We start from the raw sequence: 18,537 nt of genomic DNA, 5'->3' as shown, positions 1-18,537 counted from the left end.
ATGCGGGGGTGGCAGGGGGTGTTAGCGAGAGTTTTCAGAGTTTTATCTAGGATTCTTCTTTTCCCCAAGTGCGTATACATATATATACACTTTCTTTTTTTTTTAAGACAGGATCTTGCTCTGTCACCCAGGCTGGAGTACAGTGGTGCAATCCCAGCTCACTGCAGCCTCCACCTCCATGGCTCAAGCAATCCTCCTACCTCAGCCTCCTGAGTAGCTGGGATTACAGGTGCCTGTCACCACGCCAGGCTAAATTTTGTATTTTTTGTAGAGACGGGGTCTCACTGTGTTGCCCAGGCTTGTCTTGAACTCCTGGATTCAAGAAACCCTCCACCTCGGCCTCCCAAAGTGCTGGAATTACAAGTGTGAGCCACTGTACCAAGACCCAAGTTCTCTTAAAAGGATAAAAGCCATGTCCGTCGGTCTCTGGGTGGGACTTTCTAATTCATGTTACTAACAGATGAGCAAATGATGTGCTCTAAAATGCGAAAGGTTCGAGGCTGCACCTGTAATTGCACCACTGCACTCCAGCCTGGATGACAGTGAGACCTTGTCTCTAAAAAAAAATACATTAGCCGAGCCCGGGCGCAGTGGCTCACGCCTGTAATCCCAGCACTTTGGGAGGCAGAGGTGGGTGGATCACAAGGTTAGGAGATCGAAACCATCCTGGCTGACACGGTGAAACCCCGTCTCTACTGAAAAATACAAAAAATTAGCCGGGCGTCGTGGGCGCCTGTAGTCCCAGCTACTCGGGAGGCTGAGGCAGGAGAATGGCGTGAACCCGGGAGGCGGAGCTTACAGTGAGCGGAGATCATGCCACTGCACTCCAGCCTGGGCGACAGAGTGAGACTCTGTCTCAAAAATAAATAAATAAATAAAAATAAAATAAATAAATAAATAAATAAATAAATTAGCCGAGGCGGGCAGATCATGAGGTCAGGAGTTCAAGACCAGCCTGACCAAAATGGTCAAACCCTATCTCTACAACAAATACAAAAATTAGCTGGGCATGGTGGTGGGCACCTGTAATCCCAGCTGTTCAGGAGGCTGAGGCAGGAGAATCACCTGAACCCGGGAAGCAGAGGTTGCAGTGAGCCAAGATCACACCATTGCACTCTAGCCTGGGGGACAGAGTGAGACTCCGTCTCAAAAAAATAAAATAAAATAAAATAAAATAAAATAAAATAAAGGCCAGGCACAGTGGCTCATACCTGTAATTCCAGCACCTTGGGAGGCTGAGGCAGGTGGGTCACTTGGGACCAGGAGTTCAAGACCAGCCTGGGCAACATAGTGGAACCCTGTCTCTACAATAAATAAATAAATAAATAAATAAATAAATAAATAAAATAATATGCAAAGGAAGGAATAGTTGGTGCAAGGGGAGAAGACCAGGATCCTGGATCCGACACTTACTGTGTAACCTTGAATAAGGTTAGTTAAGAATCTTGAGACTCAATTTCCTCATCTGCAGAATGGACAATAGTAACCTCATGTACTGACTTTATCTGTGTGTGTGTCTACTTCCCTGTTAACCTTGCGCCCTTGAGGGTGGGCTGTGCCTGCTTCTGCTGTCCCCCAGCCTGGCCCACAGAAGGGAACTGACCATGTGGCCCTGCAGGGCCGCTTTGAGGAATGACTCCTCATGCTTATGAACCCCTTGGCCTCATCACCACCTTGGTTCTCTCAAAAGACTTGTCCTAAAGGCCCTGTTTTGCCTTCTACCACTCTCTTTTACCCTCAACGTGCCTTTGTGGCCCATTTTTGCAGGATGGAGATAATAGAGAAAGGAGAAGGATGAAGAGAGGGAAAAAGGTTGAGATGATCGTGTTAACACTCCAGGTACAAATTTTTATGCAGAAGAAAGTTGTTTCTTCGTTAGAAGGTAGAACTTCTACAAATATGGAAATTCAACATAATTTTTTCGGTTCAAATTCTACTGAAAGACTTTTTACTTTTCTTTACAATGGCCGCTGCTTTAAGAGAAAGTGTCCGGACATGAATCATGCCGGGTCAAATGTGTTCCCTAATGAAGAGGCCGCTGCACAACAGAAACCCCGACCTTCAACCTCACTCACGTTGTAATGAATACCCTCTCTACTTTAGGAAAAACAAGAGTAGCAGGTATTAGCGCAGGCCGAAATAAGCTAATAGACCTTGCTTGTCATGGCGAGCACCCAACACTCTTTGAATTAGGTGGGTTTGGATTTGTACCCAGGTCTCTGGAATGAGCTGCTTGGCTGAGCCTCAGCCTCCAACGAAGCCCATTCAGCTGTGTCCTGGCAACCTCCTGATGTCCCAGGGCTTGCTACAGAGAATTCAATGTCTACAGCATCTCCAGTGTGTCATTATTTAAGCTTCACTTATTTGTACAGGGAGAAATATATCAGGCCGTAAGTCATCTGTAGCTGTCACATCTTTTCTGTAAGGCTAAAATGTTTCCAGATGCTGACAATTTTTAAGATGATTCCCTCAGATCGATAAAGCAAGGGGATGATCTTTCTCTGTAGAAAAACTATCTAAATCATTCACTGAAGGCTTTGCTATTTCCCACCTTTTACCTCTTTGGTAAGAAAGCTGAATTCTTTGTGTAGTGAAGGCAGTGAAGTAGGAATGTGGATGTCTTCTGTCTAGCACCCACCCGAAGGGACAGATCCTCTCCCCAGGCCTTCTCACCTAATGGATGGAGGTCTTCCCCATGCTCTGCTGGCTCACCATGCTCTTGCATTTGCCTGTCATCATTTTTCATAGAAAATAAAAGGATTGGCCAGGTAGGGTGGCTCACGCCTGTAATCCCAGCACTTTGGGAGGCCAAGGCGGGCGGATCACTTGAGGTCAGGAGTTCGAGACCAGCCTGGCCAACATGGTGAAACCCCATCTCTACTAAAAATACAAAAATTGGCTGGGCGTGGTGGCACATGCCTATAATCCTAGCTACTTGGGAGGCTGAGGCAGGAGAGAATCGCTTGAACCTGGGAGGCAGAGGTTGCAGTGAGCCGAGATCGCACCACTGCACTCCAGCCTGGGCGATAGAGTGAGACTCATTCTCAAAAAAAAAAAAAAAGAAAAGAAAAGAAAAAAAAAGAAAAGGACTTATTTCTGTACATGTTTCTGACTTTTTTTTTTCTGGCGGGGTATGTAGTGTACATTTCTGGTTATAATAAGCAATGTTATTTCTTATATGCCCATCTCTGTTTTAAAGTCCCCTGATACCTCCAGCTTGGGCGAATAGATACCTAATTGTATACTTTTTATTTCAAATAACATTGGCACCTGTTCCAGGTAGCATTCGCTATACTCCTACTAGGGAAAAGTAAAGAACAGTGAAACTGACAGTAACTCTTGGAGCACAATCCTACAGGAAAATGCTTACCAAAACAAAATCTTTGCAATAATCATTTTTCTTTATGGGGAAAAAAAATTAGATAAGGACAACACTGTCTAAATATTTATTTGATGATTTGAAAGGCATTTCCGTTGTTTCAGGACTTGGTGAGGCATAGCCACATTCCTTATCCTAGACAAAGCCACCTCCAAGTAACCAAGGCCAGCATCTGGACTCAGCCACTGGTCACTGAGTTCACCAGGGTAGAGGCTATCCCCAGGGAAAGAGACCATGCTGGGGCCCAGGGTGTAAGCTATGTTTCCAGAGAAAGTTGCAGCAACATCCCCACCCCAGCTGCCCTTCTGCCGAGGGACTTGCCCCTCCTCCACCAAGAGGTGGAACGGACTTCCCTCCCTTTGCATTGGACTGGCCCAAGACAGGCTTTGACCAAGAGCACGCAGCAGGAGTCCCTCAGTGTGGCTACCAAGACTGGGCCGGGGGCAGCCTGCAGCTCCTCATCCTCCCTCTGCCTCCTTCACCGTTGTCCACTCCTCCCTAGTACAAGCATGGCCCTAAGCACCACACAGAGACAAGGTTCCCTGAGAAAGAGACCACTTGGAATAAGAGAGATGTCTGTCCAGCCTTCAACTGCTTTAGCCATCCTGCCTGGGCCAGCCCCAGGGGTCCCCGCCCCCAGCCCATCTGCCAACTGACATCACCTGCAGCAAAACTAACCTGGCTGAGCCCTGCCCAACTCTGGACCTACAGAAGTTTGCACATATGAAATGATGGTTGTCATCTTAAACTACTAAGTCCCCGGGCCATTTGTCATTCAATGAAAGGCCCAAGTGACAGGATATAGTCAGGGGTCCCAGCAGCTTGGCAGTAAATGCTGTCAGGGAAACCAGCACAGCAGAAAATGAAGCCTGGGTGGCTGGCCACAATGCCACACCCGCATATCACAAGCTACCACAGCCCCGATTCCAGCGGGCTCCAGGGCAGTGCCATCGGCGCCAGGAGAGAGGGTGTATGGAGCATGCTTGACATAAGTGACTCCATCTTAGAAAAAGACTCCATCTTACATTTCGGAAGGCACCACACCAACAGGGACCAGAGGTTCACCTAATTAATAAAGATGGCACCCAACCAGACCAGGACATAAACAGGCACACTCTTTTACCATCAGTCCTCACCAGAGGACTCTGTGGTCATAAAACATGCAGAACGTCATGAGCTCAAAATGGCCGTCTTAACAGACACTGTCTTGCTGTCACTGGTGATCGGTGCCCAGCATCTGCCACTGAAGGCTCGGCCTGCATCAAAAACTCTTTCTTGCAAGATGTTGATGAGTGCCCGGACCAGCTGAGGACACTGTCCATGTTGCTCTCCTTGGACTGGTTTGTGAACCTCTCTTCCTATCCCCTCTACTCTTTTTTTTTTTTTTTGAAACGGAGTTTCTCTCTGTCACCCAGGCTGAAGTGCAGTGGTGAAATCTTGGCTCACTGCAACCTCTGCCTCCCAGATTCAAGTGATTCTCATGCCTCGGCCTCCCAAGTAGCTGGGACTACAGACTTGGACCGCCACATCCGGCTAATTTTTGTATTTTTAGTAGAGACAGGGTTTCACCATATTGGCCAGGCTGGTCTCAAACTCCGGGCCTCAAGTGATCTACCCACCTCAGCCTCGCATAGTGTTGGGATTACAGGCGTGAGCCATCGTGCCTGGCCTCCCCTTTACTCTTGATGTTAAATGTTGTTTTGTTTGATGTGGAATGTTTAATCTGTAATATTTATATATTGATTAAGTATACTCTAATGTATGGTTTGCAGTATTGACTGACCTGTGGAGGGGTTTCAGCCTGTGTGCCCAAGGCTCTGACTACTGAGTAAATGGGATGTACTAAGGAGAATTGCCTCTGTGGGAACTTCATGTAGTTCATGGCTTTTATAACTGAAATAGCATCAATAAAAGTCCAGCCTTGTGGAAAGACACCAACGTGCATGGATCTGGTTATGTCTGACCTTGTGCTACTCATGACAGACGTGGACAGGATCATATGCGGTAGGGCCTCAGCCACACAGGCTGGTTTCTAAAACAGGCAGCGATTTAGAACACTGAATCTCTGAGGTCACAGATTCAATTTTTTTTTTTTTTTTTTTTTTGAGACGGATTTTCACTCTCGTTGCTCAGGCTGGAGTGCAATGGTGCAATCTTGGCTCACCACAACCTCCACCTCCTGGGTTCAAGCAATTCTTCTGCCTCAGCCTCCCGAGTAGCTGGGATTACAGGCATGTGCCACCACGCCCGGCTAATTTTGTTTTTTTTCGTTTGTTTGTTTTTGTTTTTGTTTTTTTTGAGACAGAGTCTCACTCTGTCACCCAGGCTGGAGTTGCAGTGGTGCAATCTCAGCTCACTGCAAGCTCCGCCTCCCGGGTTCATGCCATTCTCCTGCCTCGGCCTCCTGAGTAGCTGGGACTACAGGCACCAGCCACCACACCCCGCTAATTTTTTTTTTTTTTTTTTTTTGTATTTTTAGTAGAGACAGTGTTTCACCGTGTTAGCCAGGATGGTCTCGATCTCCTGACCTCGTGATCCACCCGCCTTGGCCCCCGCAAACTGCTGGGATTACAGGCGTGAGCCAACTTTTGTATTTTTAGTAGAGACGGGATTTCTCCATGTTGGTCAGGCTGGTCTCAAACTCCTGACCTCAGGTGATCGGTCTGCCTCGGCCTCCCAAAGTGCTGGGATTACAGGCGTGAGCCACCGTGCCAGGCCCACAGATTCAATTTTACAGAGTTGGAGGAAAGGCGTTTACAGATTCTGCATAGGGCCAGAATGTGTCTTTGCAACTAAATCATGGATGTACGTGTTTGCAGTTGGATCAAATGCCCCAAACAATTCAATATGTTAAATGTTTACATCAGAACACTTGTATCAGAATCTTTCTGTTTCTGCACTTAGCTCTGTAGTTTCTCTGGACCTTTGTGTCTGGTTTGTCATAGGCTAGGAGCCAGCAACAGCACACAACTGAAGGAATGGGACAGGTGTAAAAAACCCACTAATAGAATGAGGACAATGCTGATGATGACATCTGCAGAGGGAAGATGACAGACCATTTCCGCAACACTGAACCCAGAGTGAAGAACGTTGCTGGAGGAAATAGCAGAGGAAACCACAACTCAGAGGAAGCCACAGCTAGACAAGCAGCTACTGGTGGGATGGGATGATGGAGGGTGGGGCCATGGAAGAAACTGCTGTGCTCTGTAGAGTCTGGGATGGGGCCAGGGCTCCACAGTTAGAGGCAGGAGAGTCCAGTAGGGCTGAAAATCAAGCAGGATTGAAGACCTGTGTGTAGAACAGTCAACACCCCCATCCCCACCCCACCCCATGCACAGAACTGTGAGGACATCCAGCCAGGTAATGACTCCAGGCAAAGAATCATGTGCACAGTCTGGAGGGACTTGAGCAGCTGGTGTGCATGACCAGAGTAAAGGCCTCCCCACAAAGGGCGATCTAAAGGCAGCAGTCCCTGTTCATGTCCCGGAGTTTCTGTTAGCTTTTATAGTCCCTCATTCTCAAATATAAAAGCTTAACAGAGGCTCGCTGCAGAATTAGAGAAAACTTGTGGTATGAAAGAAAGCAATGAGGATTCCAAAAGAGAGAGAAAGACAAAGATAGAAGTTTAACCTCAAAGAACACAGAGAGAATTCAGAGAACATAAGAACATAAAACAGGCCTGGCATGGTGGTTCAGGCCTGTCATCCCAGTACTTTGGGAGGACAAGGCGGGCAGATCACGAGTTCAGGAGATTGAGACCAGCCTGGCCAACGTGGTGAAACCCTGTCTTTACTAAAAATACAAAAATTAGCTGGGCATGGTGGCAGACGCCTGTAATCCCAGCTACTCAGGAGGCTGAGGCAGGAGAATCGCTTGAACCCATGAGGCGGAGGTTGCAGTGAGACGCCGTCTCACAAAGAAAAAAGAACATAAAACAAAAAACATGAAAGAACAGAACTTCTTTGATCAGCATCCCCAGGGAGATTTTAGAAAATATTCCATCCATAAAACAATAAAACAAGAACATGACACAATGAAAAATAAGCCCTGTGAGAAGAACCACAGTAAAAGCCTCTGGAAATTAAAATTATGGTTCACAAAATGTAAAATAATAAATATGGGTGGACAATAATGTTTAGGAAGTCACAGAGAATAAAGAGAACAGGAAACAGAAAATAGGCCAGAAACAATAAGAGATATAGATGATTAATACAGAGGTACAACACCTACCTAGTAGGAATTCCAGAAAGAGGAAAAGAAGGAAAGAAGAGGCTGGGCATGGTGGCTGACGCCTGTAATCCCAACACTTTGGGAGGCCGAGGATGGCAGATCACGAGGTCAGGAGTTCACGACCAGCCTGGCCAACACGGTGAAACCCCGTCTCTACTGAAAATACAAAAATTCTTTCTGCGCTACCCACAGAGGGGTCCATACGGCGTTGTTCTGGATTCCCATTGTAACTTCAAGGAAAACTTTCACAATGTGCGGAGCCCTTGATGTCCTGCAAATGAAGAAGGATGTCCTTAAGTTCCTTGCAGCAGGAACCCACTTAGGTGGCACCAATCTTGACTTCCAGATGAAACAGTACATCTATAAAAGGAAAAGTTATGGCACCTACATCATAAATCTGAAGAGGACCTGGGAGAAGCTTCTGCTGGCAGCTCATGCCATTGTTGCCATTGAATACCCTGCTGATGTCAGTGTCATATTCTCCAGGAATACTGGCCAGAGGGCCGTGCTGAAGTTTGCTGCTGCCACTGGAGCCACTCCAATTGCTGGCCGCTTCACTCCTGCAACCTTCACTAACCAGATCCAGGCAACCTTCCGGGAGCCACGGCTTCTTGTGTTTACCGACCCCAGGGCTGACCACCAGCCTCTCACGGAGGCATCTTATGTTAACCTACCTGCCATCGCTCTGTGTAACACAGATTCTCCTCTGCACTATGTGGACATTGCCATCCCATGCAACAACAAGGGAGCTCCCTCAGTGGGTCAGATATGGTGGATGCCAGCTCGGGAAGTTCTGCACATGCGTGGCACCATTTCCTATGAACACCCGTGGGAGGTCATGCCTGATCCCTGCTTCTACAGAGATCCTGAAGAGATTGAAAAAGAAGAGCAGGCTGCTGCTGAAAAGGCTGTGACCAAGGAGGAATTTCAGGGTGAATGGACTGCTCTAGCTCCTGAGTTCACTGCTACTCAGCCTGAGATTGCAGACTGGTTTGAAGGTATGCAGGTGCCCTCTGTGCCTATTCTCAGTTCCCTACTAAAGACTGGAGTGCTCAGCCTGCCACAGAAGACTAGTCTGCAGCTCCCACTGCTCAGGCCACTGAATGGGTAGCAGCAACCACTGACTGGTCTTAAGCACTTCTTGCACAGGCCCTTAAGCAACATGGAAATAAAGTTGATGGAAAATAAACATCAGTTTCCAAAAAAAAAAAAAAAAAAAAAGGAAAGAAGAGAGACAGAAAGAAAGAAACAAAACATAAAATGAAGGATAGAAAATTATAAAATAAATAGTCCCGGCTCAGTGGCTCAAGCCTGTAATCCCAGCATTTTGGGAGGCTGAGGCAGGCAGATCACCTGAGGTCGGGAGTTCGAGACCGGACTGGCCAACATGGTGAAACCCCATCTCTATTAAAAATACAAAAATTAGCCAAGCCTAGTGGTGCACACCTGTAATCCCAGCTTCTCGGGAGGCTGAGGCAGGAGAATCGCTTGAACCTGGGAGGTGGAGATTGCAGTGAACCGAATTCGTGCCACAGCACTCCAGACTGGATGATAAGAGTAAGACTCTGTCAAAAAAAAAAAAAAAAAAAGAAAGAAAAGGAAAGAAAATTTAAAAATAAATAATTAACTTTTCTGAAGAAAGCTAATGAAGAAAGACACAATCTTCAGATTGAAAGAGGCATTGGACCAGGCATGGTGGCTCACAACTGTAATCCCAGCTACTTAAGAGACCAAGATGGGAGGATCACTTGAGGACAGGAGTTTGAGGCCAGCTTGGCCAACATAGCGAATCCCTTGTTTCAAACAAACAAACAAAAAAGAATGAAAGAGGCATTGAGAGTATCAATTACTACAACCACTTTGAAGAACATCTTGATGATAATTCATGGAGCTGACTGTCCCTAGGCTCAGTAATTTTCCTGTCAGGTTCATTCCCTGGGGGCAGAGCTTACCGACTTGGAGCTCTTCGTGTGCTGTGAGATGAATGCAGACCTGCCGGGCTTAGAGTCTCAGTCCTCAGGATGTCTGAGCAGGGCCAGGAGCAGCTGGAACAGCCAGGGATCGGCCCCTCCTGCTGGGAGCAGCTCCTCCGTCCACTGATTCCTGTGTGCCACACCATGCGGTGCCACGTCCACTGTGCACCGTCATGCGACAAGACTGGGAAGTGCTTCCCTAGAAAGACACTACACTAAGCACATAAGATGTAGGCAATTAATTGCAGTATTGTTTGTGGGAGCAAAATAAATGGGAATAGCCTAAATGTCTACCAGTGGAAAGTGGATTAAACAATAACACGCTGAGAAGCCTTCAGGTCGGTGAACACATGGATGGGTCTGCAGGGCGGTGCCCTGGAGAAAGCATGGAGCCCTCGCCCTCCCCCAGACCTGGCCCTATGTATCTCTTCATCTGACTGTTCCTGAGTTGTATCCTTTATAATAAACCCACAATCTAGTAAATAGACCATTTTCCTAAATTCTGTAAGCCGTTCTAGCAAATTGTCAAGCCCAAGAAGGGGGTCTTAGGAATGCTGGATGTATAGCTTGTTTGTCAGAAATACAGGCAATACTTAGATTTGAAATTGGCAGCGGAAGCTGAGGGTGGGGCAGTCTTGTGGGACACAGCCCTTAACCTGTGGGATTTGATGCTATCTCAGATAGATGTTGTCAGAATTGAGTCAAATTGTAGGACACCCATTTGGTGTCTTCCAAGGACCTGAATTGAATTTGTTGTAGGCAAACAACTCACACATTTGGTCACAGAAGTGTTCTAAAGTTGAGAGAAAAAAGTAGGTTTTTTCCTATACATTTGATGTTAGAGAATGGATTTCTAGGGATTTGCTAGAACAGCCCTGACTCATGGAAACAAGTGGTTTGGAAAGAGAAAGGATGAAAGGATGAGGGATCAGGAACCTTTGATCCCTGGATGGCTACGTGGTCACCCAAGGTATGAAAGTGCAGCTGGCCTGCATTCAGTGACCAAAGGTAAAAGTTACCCATGGAATTTGGAGATGGTATTAGACCCAACTCTTGAGTTGGCCCTTTGGGTACATAAGGAAATGCAAAATAATCAGAAGCATGCTAAACATACAATTCCGAGGGTACTGTGAGAATGTAATAGCTAAAATGAAATTAAAAGAGAGTGCTGACTTGGACCTTGAGGCTAGACCAAACTCAGATGTGGGTTAGTCCAAGCTTCAGCCACTAGCCTCAAAGCCACCCCCAAAAGAAAAAGTACTTCTGGCTGGGGGCGGTGGCTCACACTTGTAATCCCAGCACTTTGGGAGGCTGAGGCGGGCAGATCACAAGGTCAAGAGATTGAGACCATCATGGCCAACATGGTGAAACCCTGTCTCTACTAAAACTACAAAAATTAGCTGGGTGTGGTGGCGTGCGCCTGTAATCCCGGCTACTTGGGAAGCTGAGGCAGGAGAATCACTTGAACCTGGGAGGCGGAGGTTGCAGTGAGCCGAGATCACGCCACTGCACTCTGGCCTGGCGACAGAGAGAGACCTTGTCTCAAAAAAAAAAAAAAGAAAAAGTACTTCCAAGACCTCTGCTCACCAACAAGGTTGTCCATGTGACAGGATGGCAAAACTAAGAAAGGACTACAGCCAGGGGTACGGAGTGAAGGAGTTGTTTCATTCTGTGAATCAGTCCACCAGCTTCCTGAGGAGACTTTACTAAAGTGGATTGTGAGAGTAACTCTTTTAGGGGCAGTATTTTTGGTTTTAAATGCCACAGAGTAGAAGAGCAGTTTAGGCTGATACAGTTCACTATGAAACAATCACCAATGACTACGTGATCCAGACACACAAAGGAAATTCCCTAGGGAACAGCCAGCCTGGTGGACTGAGTAAAGCCACTGAAAGGTCTGTTTACCACCAGACTCCACCTTGATGCTAAGTGGAGCCCTGCAGATGAAGCAGCTGAAATGCTTTGTATGCAAGCCCTGTGGGACTGGCTTTATGATGACTGGAATATTCACCCACTGAATATGCCTGTTACCCAGGTCATGGTAAATGCTGTGGTTAAGGGGGCTCCTTTTGCATGGGTGTAGCATGTGACATTACTTCTGCAGAATCAGAGGACAATCCACAAATCCTTATCAGATAATCTGTCTCAGCTTCCCTGTATAGGTCTTACTGATACCAAGGACATTAAAGTGATTTAATGGCCGGGTGCGGTGGCTCACACCTGTAATCCCAGCACTTTTGGGAGGCTGAGGTGGGAGTTTGAGATCAGCCTGGGCAACACAGTGAAACCCTGTCTCTACCAAAAAAAAAAAAATACAAAAAATTAGCTGGGTGTGGTGGCATACCCCTGTAGTTGCAACTACTTGGGGTGCTGAGGTGGGAAGATTGAAAGAAAGAAAGAGAGAGAGGGAGGGAGGGAAGGAAGGAAGGAAGGCAGGAAGGAAGGAAGGAAGGAAAGGAAGGAGGGAAGGAAAAAAGAGAAAGAAAGAGGAAGGAAGGAAGGTGGGGAGACAGAGAAAGAAGAAAGAAAGAAAGAAAGAAAGAAAGAAAGAAAGAAAGAAAGAAAGAAAGAAAGAAAGAAAGAGAAAGAAAGACAGAAGGAAAGAAAAGAAAATGGAGAGACAGAGGCAAGAGTCAAGAAATTTGTCCCAGCAGGTGGAAGACTTTGGATGAAAAATGGGATGAATGTGACAAACACTGACGGTGCTAAACAAAGGTGTTGATGCAGCACTATCAAAACCAATGGGACCTCCTACTCATACCCTACCTTAAATGGCCCTGTCTTCAGGGCCGGGCGTGGTGGCTCACGGCTGTAATCCCAGCACGTTGGGAGGCCAAGGTGGGTGGATCATCTGAGGTAGGGAGTTCGAGACCAGCCTGACCAACAAGGAGAAACCCCGTCTCTACTAAAAATACAAAATTAGCCAGGCCTGGTGGCGCATGCTTCTAATCCCAGGTACTTGGGAGGCTGAGGCAGGAGAATCATTTGAATCTGGGAGGTGGAGTTGGCAGTGAACCAAGATGGTGCCATTGCACTCCAGCCTGGGCAGCAAGAGTGAAACATCATCTCACACACACACACAAAAGGGCCTTGTCTTTGTTCTGCTCTAAGGGTGTCTACAATGAGTCAAAAATCTGTAAAATATTTGAAGATAGTTACTCTGAGGCGAATATGAGTGACCAATGGCCCACGACACAGCCCTTAGGAGACCCTGAGAGCATGTGCCCAAGGTGGTCAAGGCACAACCTAGTTTTACACATTTAAGGGAGACATGAGACATCAATCAAATACATGTAGGATATGCATTGGTTCAGTCTGGAAAGGCAGGACAAGTGGTTGAAAGAGTTAAGTTATTATCTAACGACCTGGAATGAATAGAAAGGAGTGTCTGATAAAGGAATGATAAGGGGTTGTAGAGACCAAAGTTGTACCATGCAGATAAAGCCTCCAGGTAGCAGGCTTCAGTGAGAACAGACTGTAAAGGTTACTTATTATACTTAAGATCTGTGTTGATCTTAAATGCTGGTCAGCTTTTCCTGAATCCCAAAAGACGGCAGGGTGAGGGTGTAATGAGGTATGTCCAACCCTCCCTTCCTGTCATGGCCTGAGACAACTTTGGAAAGTCCTTGGCTGAAAGGAAGGGTCCATTCAGATGGTTGGCGGGAGGGGTGGGGAGGCTTAGAATTTTGCTTTTGGTTTACAATAGAATACCACAGACTAGTTAATTTATAAAGAACAAAATTGGCTCACGTCTGTAATCCCAGCACTTTGGGAGGCAGAGGCAGGTGGCACCTGAGGTCAGGAGTTCGAGACCAGCCTGGCCAACGTGGTAGAACCCTGTCTCTACCAAATATACAAAAAATTAGCCAGGCGTGGTGGTGGGCACCTGTAATCCCAGCTACTCGGGAGGCTGAGGCAGGAGAATTGCTTGAACCTGGGAGGTGGAAGTTGCAGTGAGCCGAGATGGCGCCATTGCACTCCAGCCTGGGCAACAAGAGCAAAATTCTGTCTAAAAAAAAACAAAAACAAAAACAAAACAGAACAAAATTGAATTTCCTACAGTTCTGGAGGTTGAGAAGTCCAAGTTCAAGGGGCTGCATCTTGTGAGGGCCTCCTTGCTGCTTCATCCCATGGCAGAAGGTGGAAGAGCAAGAGAGTAAGTACCCAGGAGCAAGCAAGGGGAAGCAGGCTGGACTCATTCTTTTATCAGGAGCCCATTCCTGCAATAACAGCATTCATCCATTCATAAAGGCAGAGCCCTCATGACCTAATCACCTCTTATGGGTTCCACCTCCCAACGCTGCTGCATTGAGGATTAAGTTTCCAACACATAAATTTTGGGGAACACATTCACAACATAGCACAGTCAAATCAATAATTTTTATAAAACTCAAGACTGAAACCTATGTGATATTGTTTGGACTTGTGTCCCCGCCCGAATCTCATGCAAATTGTAATCCCCAGTGTGAGAGGAGGGGCCTGGTGGGAGGTGATTGGACTGTTGGGGCAGACATTCCCCCTTGCTATTCTGGTGATAGTGAGTTCTCACGAGATTTGGTTGTCTAAAAGTGTGTAGCACCTCCCCCGTCGTCCGTTTCCTCCTGCTCCAGCCATGTAGGTCATGCCTGCTTCCCTTTCACCTTCTGCCATGATTGTAAGTTTCCTGAGGCCTCCCCAGCCATGCTCACTATACAGCCTGCAGAACCATGAGCCAATTCAACCTCTTTTCTTTATAAATTACCCAGTCTCAGGTAGTTCTTTATAGCAATGCAAGAATGAACTAATACACTATCCAGTCATTCGTTGCACAAATATGGATGAATATGGGTTGAAATACTTTGCTGGAGGGGGAGCATGCCTGATCCATGCCCCATGGAGCTTTGATGCAGGGCCAAGTTTGTGATAGATGACTGGAATGTGAAGTCAAGAGAGCTCTAGGCACCCACCAGGAAGGTCTGGCCCTGCCTGGGCATCAAAAAAGCTGCCTTGATAAAGTGGTGGTTACGTTGAGGTCTAAAGGACTAACAGGGCTAAGAAGGGGAAGAGGAGCAAAAGACCATTCCAGGTGTCCTGAAATCACTTGCAGCTTTTTTTTTTTTTTTTTTGAGACGGAGTTTCGCTCTTTTTGCCTAGGCTAGAGTGCAATGGTGCGATCTCAGCTCACTGCAACCTCCGCCTCCCAGGTTCAAGCGATTCTCCTGCCTCAGCCTCCCAAGTAGCTGGCATTACAGGCATGCACCACCACCCTGGCTAATTTTGTATTTTTAGTAGACACGGGGTTTCTCCATGTTGGTCAGGCTGGTCTTGAACTCCTGATCTCAGGTGTTCCACCCGCCTCTGCCTCCCAAAGTGCTGGGATTACAGGCGCAAGCCACCGCGCCCGGCCAGCACTTGTAGCTTAAAAAAAAACCATTTCCGAGAAGCTAACTCTGGGATATGAAGCCAGAAGAGAAGTTATTGAATAAAATGAGAAACTGGCCGGCAAGGTGGCTCACTCCTGTAATCCCAGTACTTTGGGAGGCCGAGGCAGGCGGATCACTTGAGGCCAGGAGTTCAAGACCAGCCTGGCCAACATGGTGAAAACCGTCTCTACTAAAAATACAAAAATTAACCAAGCACGGTGTTGGGCGCCTGTAATCCCAGCTACTCAAGAGGCTGAGGCAGGAGAATCGCTTGAACCTGGGAGGCAGAGATTGCAGTGAGCCGAGATCACGCCACTGCACTCCAACCTGGGCAACAGAGCAAGACCCTGTCTCAAGAAGAAAAAAAAAAAGAAATTTTTGATTACGAATAGGCACATTGTCAGACTACTCAAGAATTAGTGATGCCATTTCCATGCCTTAGAAGAGATTTATTCACAGGATCCTGGGCACAGCATGCAGATTGGGTTTCATCCCCACAGTGAGCAATCTGGTAGATTCCACACTTCTACTATCCTGAAGGTTACGTTTTATCTAAGATTGGTACTCTTTTTGTAATTGCTAAAACACAATATTCAACTGCTTTTGAGTAGCTAGGTGGCTTCATACAAGATAAATTTCCTCTATCTCAATAAACAGACTGAATTTTATATTGTTTGGAAATGTTTTTGCCCCAAGATCCTATGGACATTTTTGTCACATGCGTCCAGGTGAAGAGACCACCAAACAGGCTTTGTATGAGTAACAAGGCTGTTTATTTCACCTGGGTGCAGACGGGCTGAGTCCGAAAGGAGAGTCAGCAAAGGGTGGTGGGATTATCATTGGTTCTTTTTCTTTTTTGGAGATGGAGTCTCGCTCTGTCACCCAGGCTGGAGTGCACTGGCGCAGTCTCGGCTCACTGCAAGCTCCGCCTCCCGGGTTCACGCCATTCTCCTGTCTCACCCTCCCGAGTAGCTGGGACTACAGGCACCCGCCACCACGCCCAGCTAATTTTTTTGTATTTTTACTAGAGACGGGGTTTCACTGTGTTAGCCAGGATGGTCTCGATCTTCTGACCTCGTGATCTGGCTGCCTCGGCCTCCCAAAGTGCTGGGATTACAGGCCTGAGCCACCGTGCCCGCCCGATTATCATTAGTTCTTATAGGTTTTGGGATAGGTGGTGGGGTTAGGAGCAATATTTTGTGGGCAGGGGGTGGATCTCACAAAGTACATTCTCAAGGGTGGGGAGAATTACAAAGAACCTTCTTAAGGGTGGGGGAGATTACAAAGTACATTGATCAGTTAGGGTGGGGCAGAAACAAATCACAGTGTAGGAATGTCATCAGTTAAGGCTATTTTCACTTCTTTTTTGGATCTTCAGTTGCTTCAGGCCATCTGGAGCATATCCTGCAGGTCACAGGGGATATGATGGCTTAGCTTGGGCTCAGAGGCCTGACAATTTTTTTCTCAGAATTTAGAATGTTAACTACAGGAGAAGTTAGAAGCTTTTTATTGCCAAGGAAATATTTTATAATATCTTCTATTTGAATGTATTATTTTATTACAGATGTGCCCATTTGATTTTTGCTGTTTACAGTGACGAGTATATCAGAGTACAAAATTATAATTTTTTTTCTTTTTTGAGACGAAGTCTTGCTCTGTCACCCAGGCTGGAGTGCAGTGGCACAATCTCAGCTCACTGCAAGCTCTGCCTCCCGGGTTCACGCCATTCTCCTGCCTCAGCCTCCCGAGTAGCTGGGACTACAGGCACCCACCACCAGGCCCAGCTAATTTTTTTGTATTTTTACTAGAGACGGCGTTTCACTGTGTTAGCCAGGATGGTCTCGATCTTCTGACCTCGTGATCTGGCTGCCTCGGCCTCCCGAAGTGCTGGGATTACAGGCCTGAGCCACCGTGCCTGGCTGATTATCATTAGTTCTTATAGGTTTTGGGATAGGAGGTGGAGTTAGGAGCAATGTTTTGTGGGCAGGGGGCGGATCTCCTAAGGTCAGGAATTCGAGACCAGCCTGGCCAGGGTGGTCAGGCGTGGTGGCAGGCACCTGTAGTCCCAGCTACTCGGGAGGCTGAGACAGGAGAATCGTTTGAACCTGGGAGGCAGAGGTTGCAGTGAGCCGAGATCACACCATTGTACTCCAGCGTGGGCAACAGAGTGAGACTCCGTCTCAAAAAAAAAAAAAAAAAGCTAGTGGTTATTGTTTGTTCGAACTATACCTGTCCATCTTATGGAACTTTCCTGTTAGTTCCACTAGTTTTTCCGTTATATAAAATGCATAAATAACCGTTATGCATTTTGTGTGTAAGACAGTCATCTATTATTCATACTCCCTGGTTTTTTCCCTCCTATTGCATTAAGCCAGCACTTTGGGAGACCTAGGTGGGTGGATCACCTGAGGTCAGGAGTTCGAGACCAGCCTGGCCAACATGGTGAAACCCCGTCTCTACTAAAAATACAAAAATTAGCCAGGTGTGGTGGCAGGCACTTCTAATCCCAGCTACTCAGGAGGCTGAGGCACAATAATCTCTTTAACCTGGGAAGCGCAGGTTGCAATTAGCCAATATTGTGCCCCTGCACTCCAGCCTGGGCAACAGTGCAAGACTCTGTCTCAACAACAACAATTAGCGGGGTGTGGTAGCACATGCCTGTAATCCCAGCTACTCCGGAGGCCGAGGCAGAATTGCTTGAACCTGGGAGGCAGAGGTTGCAGTGAGCCGAGATCTCACCTCTGCTTTCCAGCCTAGGCGACAAGAGCAAAACTCTGTCTCAAAAAAAAAAAAAGAAAGAAAAGAAAATAGGCCTGCTGCGGTGGCTCATGTCTGTAATCCCAGCACTTTGGGAGGCCAAGGCAGGCTAATCTATTGAGTCTAGGAGTTTGAGACCCGGCTGGGCAACATAGTGAGGCCCCTACCCTTACAAACAATAAACAAAATTAGCCAGGCATAGTGGCATGCACCTCACCTGTGGTCCCAGAAACTCAGGAAGCTGAAGTGGGAGGATTGCTTGAACCTGGGAGGTCAAGGCTGCAGTCAGCCAAGATCACACCACTACACTCCAGCCTAGGCAAGACCCTGCCCTGTAGCCTGGGTAAGACCTGTCTCAAAAAAAAAAAAGAAAGAAAGAAAGAAAGAAAAGAAAAAAGAAAATGAAGGAAAGAAAATCTGCCAGGAAAATGTTGAAGGAGAGGAAGAATGAGAGCACACAATCCTATCACAAGTCAAAGTAGCCAACGGCATTGAAACGAAAATTAGTGGCTTTTGCACTGATGGAGGCAACTCAACAAATGGGAGTTTAGTACATGACAAAGGTCACAGTCATTTTTTATTTATTGTTGGTTTTAAAGCCAGGCTCTTGCTCTGTTGCCCAGGCCTTGACCTCATGTGCTCAAGCAAATCTCCCACCTCAGCCACTGAGTAGATTATAGGTGCATACCACCATGCCCAACTAATTTTATTTATTTCTTATAGAGACAGGGTCTCACTATGTTGCCCAAGCTGGTCTCGAACTCCTGAGCTCAAGAAATCCTCCCACCTCGCTCTC

General features: G+C 46.9%; 1 protein-coding gene across 1 annotated transcript; it reads left to right on the top strand.

Annotated features, from left to right (window-relative positions):
• Positions 1-4,193: 4,193 nt before the first annotated feature.
• On the top strand, positions 4,194-9,217 carry LOC100969901 (small ribosomal subunit protein uS2-like). The gene has a single exon (XM_055091816.2). The coding sequence runs from the start codon at positions 7,860-7,862 to the stop codon at positions 8,718-8,720; it is 861 nt and encodes a 286-aa protein (XP_054947791.1). The 5' UTR covers positions 4,194-7,859; the 3' UTR covers positions 8,721-9,217.
• Positions 9,218-18,537: the final 9,320 nt, after the last annotated feature.

Source organism: Pan paniscus, chromosome 11 (genome assembly GCF_029289425.2).
Source record: "Pan paniscus chromosome 11, NHGRI_mPanPan1-v2.0_pri, whole genome shotgun sequence".
NCBI lineage: Eukaryota > Metazoa > Chordata > Mammalia > Primates > Hominidae > Pan > Pan paniscus.
This window is presented reverse-complemented; position numbering and strand designations above follow the sequence as displayed.

Excerpts from the sequence above, each read along its gene's own strand:
- LOC100969901 (XM_055091816.2), top strand. The coding sequence starts at position 7,860 with ATGTGCGGAGCCCTTGATGTCCTGCAAATGAAGAAGGATGTCCTTAAG.